This window comes from Sitophilus oryzae, unplaced genomic scaffold (assembly GCF_002938485.1).
Source record: "Sitophilus oryzae breed Bouriz unplaced genomic scaffold, Soryzae_2.0 scaffold_1576_pilon_pilon, whole genome shotgun sequence".
Classification (NCBI taxonomy): domain Eukaryota; kingdom Metazoa; phylum Arthropoda; class Insecta; order Coleoptera; family Curculionidae; genus Sitophilus; species Sitophilus oryzae.
Genome location: NW_022146254.1, coordinates 18,003,980 through 18,016,950, shown reverse-complemented (window position 1 = coordinate 18,016,950; position 12,971 = coordinate 18,003,980). Strand labels below are relative to the sequence as shown.

General features: G+C 31.7%; 1 protein-coding gene across 1 annotated transcript in view; it reads right to left on the bottom strand.

Annotated features, from left to right (window-relative positions):
• Positions 1 to 3,810: 3,810 nt before the first annotated feature.
• Positions 3,811 to 12,971, bottom strand: part of LOC115879226 (glutamate receptor ionotropic, kainate 2-like) — a 107,331-nt gene continuing 98,170 nt past the window's right edge. The window contains exons 12-16 of the mRNA XM_030895927.1: positions 12,369 to 12,541; positions 10,391 to 10,648; positions 9,060 to 9,175; positions 8,608 to 8,763; positions 3,811 to 3,929 (exon numbers count right to left, since the gene is read on the bottom strand). Coding sequence (XP_030751787.1) covers positions 3,837 to 3,929; positions 8,608 to 8,763; positions 9,060 to 9,175; positions 10,391 to 10,648; positions 12,369 to 12,541 — 796 coding nt within the window. The 3' untranslated portion in view covers positions 3,811 to 3,836. The remainder of the gene's footprint in view (positions 3,930 to 8,607; positions 8,764 to 9,059; positions 9,176 to 10,390; positions 10,649 to 12,368; positions 12,542 to 12,971) is intronic.

Below are 12,971 nucleotides of genomic sequence, written 5' to 3'. Positions count from 1 at the left end.
ATAAGAATAATATCTGTATTGGTACTCACCATTATATCCTTCCTTCTGTTTTTTAATTATAGTGCTATAAAAACTTGAAAAATGCTTAAATCCAAAAACTGCAGAATAAAATCAAACAATAAAGTAAGATTATGTTCTCATATAAGTATAACAGAATATCAAACAAATTATAGAATCTTTTCAGGCACAAAACGGGTACGAAATCTCTAAATGTGGAGCAATATCTGTTTCTTAAAAGTTTCGAAACATTTGTGACACTAAGATCTTTATTATTATAGCTTATTTAGCGAAACCATATTTTATGACTAAGATTTTCTTAAAAATGTGATGAAACTGTTTCGCAATGTTTCTTAGCAGAGATTTTGTTTCGATTGTGTGTCTAAAAATGCTACTTGGGTTAGCTACCCAGTGATCTACAAAGGCATGCGCCCTACCATTTATAAACCCATTTTTATCACTTGACATATGCCATGTTCTCTAAATAGTTCCAGCTACCGTACACGAATCTCGGCTGAGCCTAAACGATTTCATATCGCAGGATAAACGACCTTTATCTTAAAAGAACCGAGCGACGCTAAATATGGAGAACCTCCGTCGTCGGCGAACTCCTTTCCGAAACGACAGTGCGGCATTTTACAAGAAAAAATGTTAATTTCCTTAACTTTGGGCTACCGATTTTGGAGCCCTCGAGGCCCGGCTACTTTAAAAGTCGTGTTTCTTTTAGTGTGGAAAGATTACGGCTCGAGATAAGAGAGCGAAATTTAAATTTATTTCGGTAGCCGGCACGGTATCAGGTGGACGCGGTTTTTCTTTATTTTTTCCTTTCTCTGGGCGGTGCCCCTTTCAGGAGTAACATTTTTCAGGGGCGTACTTTGTTATTACTTTGCAGAAAGCAGAAAAAAATCGTGGGTTTTTAGCAGGGGTGGATGGGGAAGTGGAAACCGGCCCGGGAAAAACACGCAACCGGCCCAAATCCACAAAAAACAAAATGACCATAACGAAGAAACATATTTTATTTATTAATATACAGGTAAGAGTGTTTTTGCTCGTACGAAAAAGATCTTTTACGTCGGTTTTAAAAAAAATAAATTGTTTTGATCAACATTTTCGTAAAGACCAATACTGGGTCGGACATCTGAATTTTTACTACAAAATGGTTCAATTTTACAGGGTTCTACTGCTTTATTTCCATTATCGATAACGGTAATTTGATCTTGAATAGGCTACGATTTTGAGAAACTTTAAGACTTCCTGATTTATTCAGTTCAGCTGACCCAGTCCTCTGTGAAATAAATTACTTTTAGCTTTTCGGGTGTATACTTTCTTACACATTGTAGAAATAAATTCTCTCTTTTCTGCTACAGCAGTAGCCTCCTCGTGTACACGTGTTTTTAACAGAATGAACCGCGGTCGCCATTAAAACTGCAGCATTTCTTAGGTTATTATATAGTTCTTGTCACGAAACTTTTCCTCTATACTTTTCCACATTTAGCATCTTGTATGATAATATCTGATAATATGATAAGACTCAAACGAAAAAAACCTAGGCAATACCTATAGGCAGTGGATATAAATGTGTTCTGGTGTAATGCTCTGTTACAGTCCATAATAAGAATATTTGAATTTTCGAGACATATTAATATTTTATTATCTAATCTAGTTTAAACCTTATTTAACTTTTCTCTGCTGTCTCAGTAATTTTTAGCAAATTCATTTTAGCAACATTTTAAACAACAATTTAGACTTGGCTTTTAGTTCTCAGACTTGGCTTTTAGTCCGTCCCCAATTCAAGCCAAGCGTAGATATGTTTTCTCCGTCAACCGCAGAGTTCGCGTCAAATTCGTCTACCTTTTTACAAAGGGGAGCTTGAAAAATATTGCACCGAAGCCCCCAGTTGTCAATCTACGCTATCGTATTCTTAGTATACATTTAGATCGAAACTATTTAAATTTACCTAATGCTATTCATCCTTGTTTTTGCTGCCGTCAGTCATATTTATTAGTTATTAATAAAAGAATATTGGGTAAAACTATACAGGGTGAGTCTTAAATAAGTGCAAATATTTTCAGGGGTGGTATATTTCGACCCCAGGAACACGTCTGAAATATGTTTTGCGAAAAAAGATGTTAAAAATCGAGCATTTTCTTTTAAATTTTCCTGTATATTTTAGAAAATATTTTAGAACTTCTTGTTTACCGCAAATTTTCCCACGGTATAGTTTCTTAATGTGTGATATTACGGTACTAAAAGAGATGCAAATACCGAAAAATTGAGTTGGCTCAAATTTTTTTAAAAATAAATCTATTTTTTTTTAATTTCCAAACTTTAATAACTCGATTGGACTTATTTGAAACTCGATAAAGGGAATATATTATGTTTATTTTATTGAGATCTACCAGTCCTGAAAATATTTGCACTTATAGACTCACCTTGTATAATAAAAATTTTCAAACCGAACAAACAACAGATGATTATTAAAATTACAAGTGTCCCAGAGAAAGACATTTTACAATAGTTATTTTACAAATCGGTGTTTATGGTTAACAGCAACTGACGATTATACTGATGCAAATTGATTAGTTAGTTAGGCAGTCACTAAGGATCTTACGTAACTTTAGTTAGAAGATGAACCGTTTAATTTTTGCTAATCCAATCTTTATTGAGCTCTGATCGGGACCGGCCCACCGGCCTATCTTTTCACCGGCCCACCGGGAATTTTGCCGTTTTCCCGTATGGCCCATCCACCCCTGGTTTTTTCTGCGTACTATTTATTGGGAACTAACAACAATGGTAATGGAATACAACATGTTTTTTTTGCAGAAAGGTGTTTTTTTTGCAATGCGTGATTTAATACTTTGATCATGTCAATTTAAGTCCAAATACATTATTTTTGTCTATAAAATGTCCGTCAATCTATATAATCTTTACATCTAATTGTAAACATTGGCGTAACTACAGGGGTGCCTGGGGGTGCCCTAACCCAGGTACTGCTGGACACCCCCCAGAGAAATCCTGAATTATGACTCTTGGTAGCGTATTAATTTTTATTTGCTTGTGATGCAGTAAAAATTACGTTTTCTAGTTTTGTTTAGTTAATATTATTTTGTTGTGTTCAAAAAATTTGTTAATTTTTATTTTTTTAGAAAATTTGTAGGTATTTAAGTCTACGAGAACACGGTTTGATAACCAAGTCTATGAAATTTATTGATAGAGAAATTTATGAAACGTTTTATTCAAAAGATATGTTTTTTTTAAATTATTTTTCATTTTTAAAAAACAAAAGCACCGCAGGCCCACCTTGTTCTAAAATTGTTAATCCCGTTGATACTTTTCCAAATTTCCATACCGATTTAGAGGAAACTTAAAAAAAAGAAAATATTGTTGATTAATTTCTAACTCCTATAAATCAAAAGGCTTTTAAAGGTGATCAATGTTCGATACTAATTTTGTCTCACCCTTTATAATCTTTTGGGTCAAGTTTTAATTTGATTTAAAGTACAATAGTTATTTTAACTGCATATTAGGTTATATCGGGAAAATTCCAGTTTAGGTTAGATTAGTTAACGTTAAATTTAAAAATGATTCTTCATTTTTTAAAAATGTTAAATACGAGTATATTAAAAACCTTGCATTTTAGTCCTATATTTAGATATATATATATAAGCAAGTTATATTAGAATACGGAAATCAATTAATATATAGGGTGTTAAATTACAACCGCAGGCCCCCCCAGGCCCACCCCAGGATAAATTGCTAGTTACGCTAATGATTGTAGATAATAAGGTAAAAATTACGCAAATAAAACATTCATAAACTTATCAACTTTATTTTTTAAATTATTTTTCAGTATTTTTCTTTATAACTTTCTTTCGTTCCCATATATTCAAAACAAAGCGTAATTCTTGCATCAGAGCTCGATTGAAGCCCATCTGAAACAGAATAAAATAAAATTTATTACATTCAAATGCATTTTTTTTTTATACAAGTATTTGCTTTATAATACACCGGGTGCATCTCAAAAATGGCTCACTTCTATAACTTTTCTTATATTTTCCATATAAAAAACGAGATTTGGTACTTTATATTCGATAGAAAATGACACTGAATAAAATGACATATCGTGTGTTAACTTTTGACATTTTCTCATACGGTTTATTTGAAATTATAGCATGCGGTTCATAACGACAATTTGACTGGAAATACCAAGTGTGTGTATACCAAATTATTCGCAAAAAAATGTCTTTTCCAAATATGCTAACGAACCACGCTCGTTCCATTTGAAAAAATTGAGATATGATTAAAAATTCGATTTGGGCATCTTTTAACCGATCAGGAGAGAACACGAAAGCAGGGTTCGGAAGTAGTTAATAAAGACGTAATTTACCTGGTTAACTACGTCTAGTTTTTCTTTAAAAACTACGACTTTTCCCGTTCATTAACTACATGTAAACTATGTTAATAAACTACGTATTGATATTTTATTATGAATAGTTTTCCTTTGTATGAGGGGTCTAAACTCGGGTCTAAATAATATGATGTTAATATTATATTTAAAGTCATATTTCTTCTGTTTTCTTAATTACATCAGGGCAGGCGGAAGGGCCCACGCCAGCAACTAAAATATTAAAAAAAATTGTTCGTGGTATTTTACTTATAACTGAAAAGCTATCAACTTTTTGTAATTAACCCTTCTTTCTATAATTCTTGTTTTTATAAATTTTCTCTAAACAAACAGTTTTGGGTCAAGAGCCAGCAAAATTGACAGTTTTAGACTGACCGTTCAAAATTGCACTTTGTCTACTCTTCATACCCTTTATTTGTTATTAATGGCTGATCTGTCCTAAAATTATATGAGATAAATATTCATTCGCAAGAAGCTAATAAAAGCTTATAAGTTTGCCTCATTAATTTATTAACAGTAGTGGGAAAAATATCAATTTTTTGGTAAATGGAAGCAGAATCGGAGAAATTTCTCATTAGAGCCAGACAAAGGAATGCATCTCAAATACTGGCTGATCCTCATTTTGAAGCCGACAAAACTGTATCTGATCATAAACTGATTCTGCACGAAATAATTGATTGTGAAAAAGGAAAGAAAATTTTCTTAAATTCTTATAGAAAAATAATGCAATTGCTTGCAACTAAATACCAATGTTTTCAAAGATCACTTATACTTATCATTTATATACCGGGTGCGTCTCAAAACTGGCTCACTCCTATAACTTGTTTATTTTTTCAGATGAAAAAACGAGATTTAGTATGTTAGAATACAACATAAATTAGGATTAATTGACGTATTCAATTGTTATTGGTCACTTCCTGTTTCACCGGAAATTACTAAAACTTTTGATTTTTAAATGGCAACCTCGGTATATTTCTACTGTATGCGATAGAAAATGACACTCTAAATAGAATGTCATATCATATGTCAACTTTTGACATTTTCGCATATGGTTTATTTGAAATTGTAACATACCATAACGCAATTTGACTAGAAATATCAAGTGTGTGTTAGTTTAAAATTATTCGTAAAAATGCTTTTTCCAAATATTCCTAGCCACCCTTGTTCTATTTGAAAAAAATGACATGATTAAAAATACGATTACATTAGACGATCAAATATATTTTTCCAAGGCTCCTTGTTTAAAAATTAGAGTTTTTAACACACACTTTTTTTAGCAAAAATGTCAAAAGTTGACATACGATATGTCATTCTACTCAGTGTCACTTTCTACCGAATAAACTAGAAATATACCGACGCGACGGTGCCATTTAAAAATCAATCGTTTTTTGTTGAAATAGGAAGTGACCAAAAACAATTGAATTCGTCAATCAATCTTAATTTATGTCATATACTAACATACCAAATTTCGTTTTTTATCTAAAAAAACATAAAAAAGTTTTAGGGGTGAATCACTTTTAACATGCACCCGGTATAGAAAAAACAACAACCGCGGACTAAGATTGAAGGAAGAGAAGAATTTTGAAGTACCTGTAAGTGAAACTATATTATTAAAGTAGCATAAATATGCTTAGTTATTATGTTAACTATTAGGGAGGCGGGGCGCCAGGCAGGGTATTCGCCCGGTTTCAATATTTCCCTTCCGCCGGCCCTGAATTACATTATGTGTTTTCTAAAGCTTCAACTTATTAACCTCATCTCAAACCTTTGATATTTGAAAGTTACATACATAGGTTACATAAACTACACCCACTACATAAACTACATTAACTACATGTAATGTAGTTTATGTAGTTTTTAAAAGTAACATGTAGTTTTCCGCATGGCCTATTTTTCATCTGGTCGGGCCCTAAGGCCTAAGCAAAAATTCGGGCCCTCTTATCGAATAAAATTCAAAAATTCTCTTGTTAGTTCGAGTTAAAAAAATAAAATAATTATTTTTATTTTTTTATTAATTTTAAAAAATGCATTAATTATATCAATCTAAAGCTTATTTTATTTAATTCTATTTTCCTTATCAAAGGTAACTGTTTTTTTTTTCTCTGCTATGTTAATTTGAACTCTGCATGAAAAACATTGGACATGCATTGGACGATCAAATCTATTTTTCCAAGGCTTATTGATTAAAAATAAAAAAAAGTAAAAAATACCTAGGGTGCCATTAAAAAATCAAAAGTTTCATTCAAGTAGTCATTTCCGGAGAAACAGGAAGTGACTAAAAACAATTGAATACGTCATTCAATCCTAATTTATGTCATATTATAGCAACATACCAAATCTTTTTTTTTATCTGAAAAATAAAAGTTATAGGGATGAGCCACTTTTGAGACGCACTCGCTATGGTTTAATAATTAGACCATGGAGATTAGGAACTAATGCAGAGTAAAAATAAACAACGTTTTAGTATTGACAACGTTTTTAGTATTTATTGGATTTTTAGTCATATGTAATACCGGTACAACCCAACAAGTGTTTATTTTTTAGATTTCTGATGCTTAATTGTATTGCATAAGACCATCGAGTTCATGGGCGCCGGAAGAATGAAATTTAGGGGGGGGGGCAAGGTAAAAATGAATAAAAAAGTGACATTTTTGGTAATTATTGGGAAAATTGGAAATCGTCCGATTTTCACCAAAATTGGTATACACCCTATTTTGAAGTCGTAGATTACGAATCTCAACTTTTTTCTTGGCGGTCTAATACCGTTTTTCAGAAAAAAATGGAAAATAATTTCAATATCGAAGTTTTCTTAGTTTCTCATATTTTTAATGTTTTCTAGCACATATTTTGTTAGGTATTCAATAATCAATAATGTTTTTGCTATTTTCTGTTACTTTGTTAACCAATTCTATGCATAATAGAGGAAAATTTGCTAAAATAAATTTGTAAACAATCTGAAAATGTTAGGTTATAGCTTTGTTCGGGTTCTTGTTATTACCGATTCTGAACCGTCCAAGAACTCTGCAGTGCATGCGCAAATAAAATAATGTTTTCATATTTCCTTCTGCGCATACGCATCACAGTTCTAGGACGGTTCAGAATCGGTAATAAGAGAAACCCGAAGTAAGTTTATGTGTTTCTGGCATTTAAACCAACGTTGCCAATGCTAAACCTAAATTTAGCATGTTTTTTTTTGCTCATTCTGCAATTACGAAAGGCGGTCGCCATAAGAACGGCTCCTTCCCATAACTGCTATTTTACCAACGAGATCTGACTATTTATACCCACGAAGTTGCACGAAAGAGTTTTGATTGCATTGGTTACAACTTCCATGCAGAGGGTGTTAATCTTTTGTTGTTATATTATTAGATTAACTAAAAAAGATTAACCCCTCCACAAAAAGTTAAAACCAATGCAATCAAAACTCTTCCGCGTAATTTTGTGGATATAGGTGTATATTTAATTATTGTCGATCTCATAATAGGTAATTTATTTAAAATCCCTAATCACCCGAAAAAATAGAAGATATTGCAACATTGTAAATTTTCAAATTTCTAGATTAGGTCTAGAATATATTTGTCTCTATTATTACATAGGAGAGAGAAAGAAGGATATATCAAATGTCAAACTTCCATCTGGTCTCAATTTTCTTTGCTATTTTGTTAAGAAAAGTGTTTTTCAGTAAAATGTTGGACACTTTTCTATCCCCAATCAAGTGTGGCTTTCAGATAAACTATAATATAATGAAAATATAGTGAAATTATTACTTTATAGGGCCGAAATAAAGAAAAATTCAATGTTGAAATAATTTTCCGTTTTTCTGAAAAACGGTAAGAGATCGCCAAGAAAAAAGTAGATTCGTAATCTACGACCTCAAAATAGTGTGTATACCAATTTTGGTGAAAATCGGACGACTTCCAGTTTTCCCAATAATTACCACATTTTTTATTATTTTACAGGTAACACCTAACAATTTCAAAATAATGATTATTTTTTTACAGATGGATGTAAGAAGATAGCTTTTATTTTTATTGTTTCAGTGATCCAGGAGGGGGGGCAAATGCCCCCTCTTGCCCCCCCTGTCCGGCGCCCATGATTGAGTTGTATTATTCCTTACGGATTTATTGGTATAAATTTTAACATGATATAGGCATCGTTGTTCGTGTTAACTATATTAATGTATAATATGTCTGTTTGGAACTTACGTGTTCTCTTATTGCCACTTTCTTCACCATCCATATAAACTCACACGTAGCAAAAGTCAAGGCTATAACAACCCCAACAGCTAAAACTACGAACACTCCACCTACATGGTCAAGTCCCAACTCTGCTGCAGCATTGTCATCTGCATGTTCTTCCTCCTGCAACAAAATATTTAGATTACATAGACATGATAGGACATATCTATTTCTTCTAGTTTATGTATTTTCTGTAGTTCGGAATATATGTATTCATTCAGAATATATGAACAAATAATATTTTCATGACCCTTAATCAATTTAATTTCAATTTGGATACTTTAAAACTTAGAACTCTATTATTTAGTACCTACGTAATTCTATATATTTTTAAGATATGACTGTTGTAGTTACTCTTCTTGTAAGATTCCAATTAAGAACATGTAATTTTTTAAATTTTTAGTGGTATAAAAACTTACCTTACATACTCCACCACCGTTCATTTCTGTCCACCATTTTGTTTTCAGTCTACTAAGAATTCCCATTTCTTGCATTTTTAATATGGCCTCGTTGAAAGCTTTCCTGTATTGGAAATCTGTAAAGAAAAGTAGATTAGTTAAACAAGAATTTTGAAAATAGTTTAAAAAATACTTGTTAGAACAGTTATTTGTTCAAGTGAAAGATAGACTTTTCTTTTCAAAATAGAAAAATATTATATATTGCAATAATGTTATATATTGCATTGTAATGGATCGATTTTGATGATTTTTTAAGGAGTTTGTAGCTAAATATCTTGACTTTTTAGTTCCTCTTTCTAAATTAAAAATTAAAGTTCTCATCTGTCAATTATATCAGGGAAAACAAAATATTAACATTTTGGCGAAAGTTTGAAACACCCTGGAATATGTTAAAAAACAAGAAATTTAAAAATAATTTTCTCATCTCGGTGCATTACCGACAGTTTGGTTTTTGGTCCATAGCTTTATTTTTTTTTGAATATTATATTCGTTTTTGAACAAGACACTAATATTTTTTCTTATTTTTTACAATAAAACAATGTCTTTGTTTTCGGTCCTAGTTAGCAGACCTATTAAATAGTATTTATGATATATGTAATGTCACTCTGTCATTGAAAAATTATATTATTTTTGTCTGATGGGCATTTAGTCAAGCAGAGATGGTTTTAAGTCCAGTAGTTGATTTCTACCAAGTTCAATTAATACAACAGTAGTGGATATAACTTTAATGCAACAGTAGTGGACTTAAAACCATCTCTGGGGGGCTTGAGTAACTCATAGCAATAATTATAAAACTTTTCAATTGCAGTGACACTAGAAAAACAATAAACTCTATTTCATAGGTGTGTTGATGAGGACGAAAAGCAAAGCCAAGCTTTTAATGATAAAAATGCTGTAAATCGTTACTGTCTTCTTCAAAAGCGAATATCTTTAATAAAAAATAAAGATATTGAGATAAACCATAAAACAAACTATTCAGAAACGACGTACCTAGATGATAAAATTATTTCTAAATTCCTTGGTTTGTTAACTTATTTCAGAGGATGTTTCAAACTTTCACCAAGATATCAACATTTTGTTTGAGATGGAAACCTTTATTTTTAATTTAGAAAGAAATACTAAAAGGTCCAATGTTTTAGCTACAAATTGTTTAAAACATCATCAAAATTGGCCCACTAGAACAAAAGTTATTAAACTTTAAATTACATAGAAATTTTAAGGTGCCGGTTTTTCGTGCCGGGGAGTTTATCATATGTTAATTTTCGTAGATGCAAAAAATAGTTTTAACTTACTCGCTGTCATAGCTATTCCATACCCCTTCGAATCGATCATACCGCCCACCTGTATGAGATCGCAGTTTCTTTCTGTTTCGTACTCTATCGATGAACTTTCCATCAGAAAGGCGTATTTTCTTTTACTATTTAATACCCTCTTCACGCCATCTGTATTACTAGACTCGAAAACCGTCGGATCTGCCGATTCCATCTGCACCCACATTTGATGATACGTGGAGAAATTGGTGTCTTGGAAAAACGATGAAGTGGATCCACCTATAAAGAAATATGTAGTGCTTTCTACTGTTATTATATAAATAATAAATATATTTTAATAAGAATTTTTGTTTTGCTTTTATAAGTACAGGTGGGTCAAATTCGACGCTTTTTTAAATGGAAACACCCTTTTTCTATAGGAGATAGACAAAAACTAATATCGGTGTCTGGAGCTCAATTTTTGTCAAAAACATGATGGTGAAAACCGCATTCGATATCTGTTACCGTTTCCGAGTTACGGGTTGTTTTTCAAAAATATGCATTTTTAACAAATCGCTGTAACTTTTTTGCTATGGAAAATTTTGTATTTTTATGAAAACATTTCCAAAGCATCTTTTTATGTAGAATCTAATGGTTTAAGTATAATTTTTTTAAAATTAATAATTTAAGAATTACCAAACAGAAAATTTGATTTTTTATATGGGACACCCTGTATGTTTTTAATTTATTGAAAGGAATTTAAAATTACCTTTCCAAAAATATAACACACTAGATATTTTGCTTGATTCCTATTCGAGATACAGAGTATATAAAAATTCGCCGGCTTTTAATAAGTAGGCTTTGAACGGCACCGGCTGTAATGCAAAAAAATTCTGTGAGCATCAATTAAAACGAAAATAGTATTTGCTATGAGAGATGCAGAATTTTATAACAATTTAAAATATATTTAACCAACATCAACACATTTAAAATATATCTAATAACAATAAAAATAAATAGCAAACCAAGACATGAGATTTTGCTACAGTTGTTCGATATATCGACCGTCTTTTGTTATGGACAGACGGGGCAGTTTTTGAACATTTCTCGCGGAATTCATTAACTCAGTGGAGGTGAAAGGTATCCTCTCATAACTGCTAGTATTTCTAATTCTTGTCTAGAATATACAGAAGATTAAGGACTCTCTATTCTGCCACAAATATATCCATAGGATTAGATCCACGGGCACTAAGTCAGGCGGCCTCAACGGCCAACGGCTGGGATCTTGGTTAGCTATTCAATTATTCTTGAAATTGGCTGCAAAAATTTGCTGATAACTTCAGCGTTTTGAGGCGGTGCGTCGTCTTGCTGGAAAAATATGTTTTCGAGTCCCATTAAGCGCATATCATCAATAAGGGGTCCAAAGCCTACTAGTTAAAAGTGGCGAACTTTTAAAAATTCTGTATTTCGAAGGGGATTATAACAAAATATCAAGTGTGCTAAATTTTTGGAAAGGTAATTTTAAATTCTTTTCAGTTAATTAAAAATATACAGGGTTTCCCAAATAAAAAATCAATTTTTCTGTTGATAACTCTTAAATTGTTAATTTTAAAAAAATTATACTTAAACCATTAAATTCTACGTAAAAAGGTGCTTTGGAAATGTTTTCATAGAAATACAAAATTTTCCGTAGCAAAAAAGTTACAGCCATTTGTTAAAAATGCACATTTTTGAAAAACACCCCGTAACTCCGAAACGGTAACAGATATTGATGTGCGGTTTTCACCATCATGTTTTTGATGAAAATTGAGCTCCAGACACCGATATTAGTTTTCGTCTATCTCCTATAAAAAAGGGTGTTTCCATTTAAAAGCGTCGAATTTCACCCACCATTTACATATTTTGAATGAATTGAATAATTGAATGTTCTTGGGTATTGACTCTTCATTTAAAAATATGCACATTTTTCTATTTAAATCATTTAGCTTTATACCTAGATAATAGTAGAGAAATATCTCACCTGCTACACATCCATATTTAATTTTAGTTTGAGTAGCTAAATCTTCAGCTTTCTCGATTGTTAAACCCATACGGGACATAGTGAGAAAAGCAGCCATATTGGCAGTGTAGGACGTAGTCATTATCAGTGAAAAGAACCACCAAGCTGCTGTTGCCATCCTAGTAGATACGCCTCTAGAATTATAACATATGTCTATATCAATACAGTAATTATTATAAAATATCCATGACTTACTAATAACAAACTTTAATTAAACTACTAAGATTTTTTGCTATCAATATTTTAATAATTTTTAATATATGAGAAAGTCGCTTTTACCAGTTAAATCGTACCTCTTCAATATCCCGTTTAAAAATGCATTAGCGAGACACTTTGTAGTATATTTAGTAAACTCAATAAGACGTCCAGTTATACCTAAGATCTTTTTCATGTACCAGGAGTACTTGAAGAAATAATACATATCAAAATATTATTTGTGACTGTGCTCTAATATTTCAAGGACTTATATGATGCTTTCGAAATGTGGGCCTACAGAAGAATGCTGCGAATTTCATACACAGAACATCGGACCAGCACAGCGCAGCGCCAGCGCCAGCGTATCAA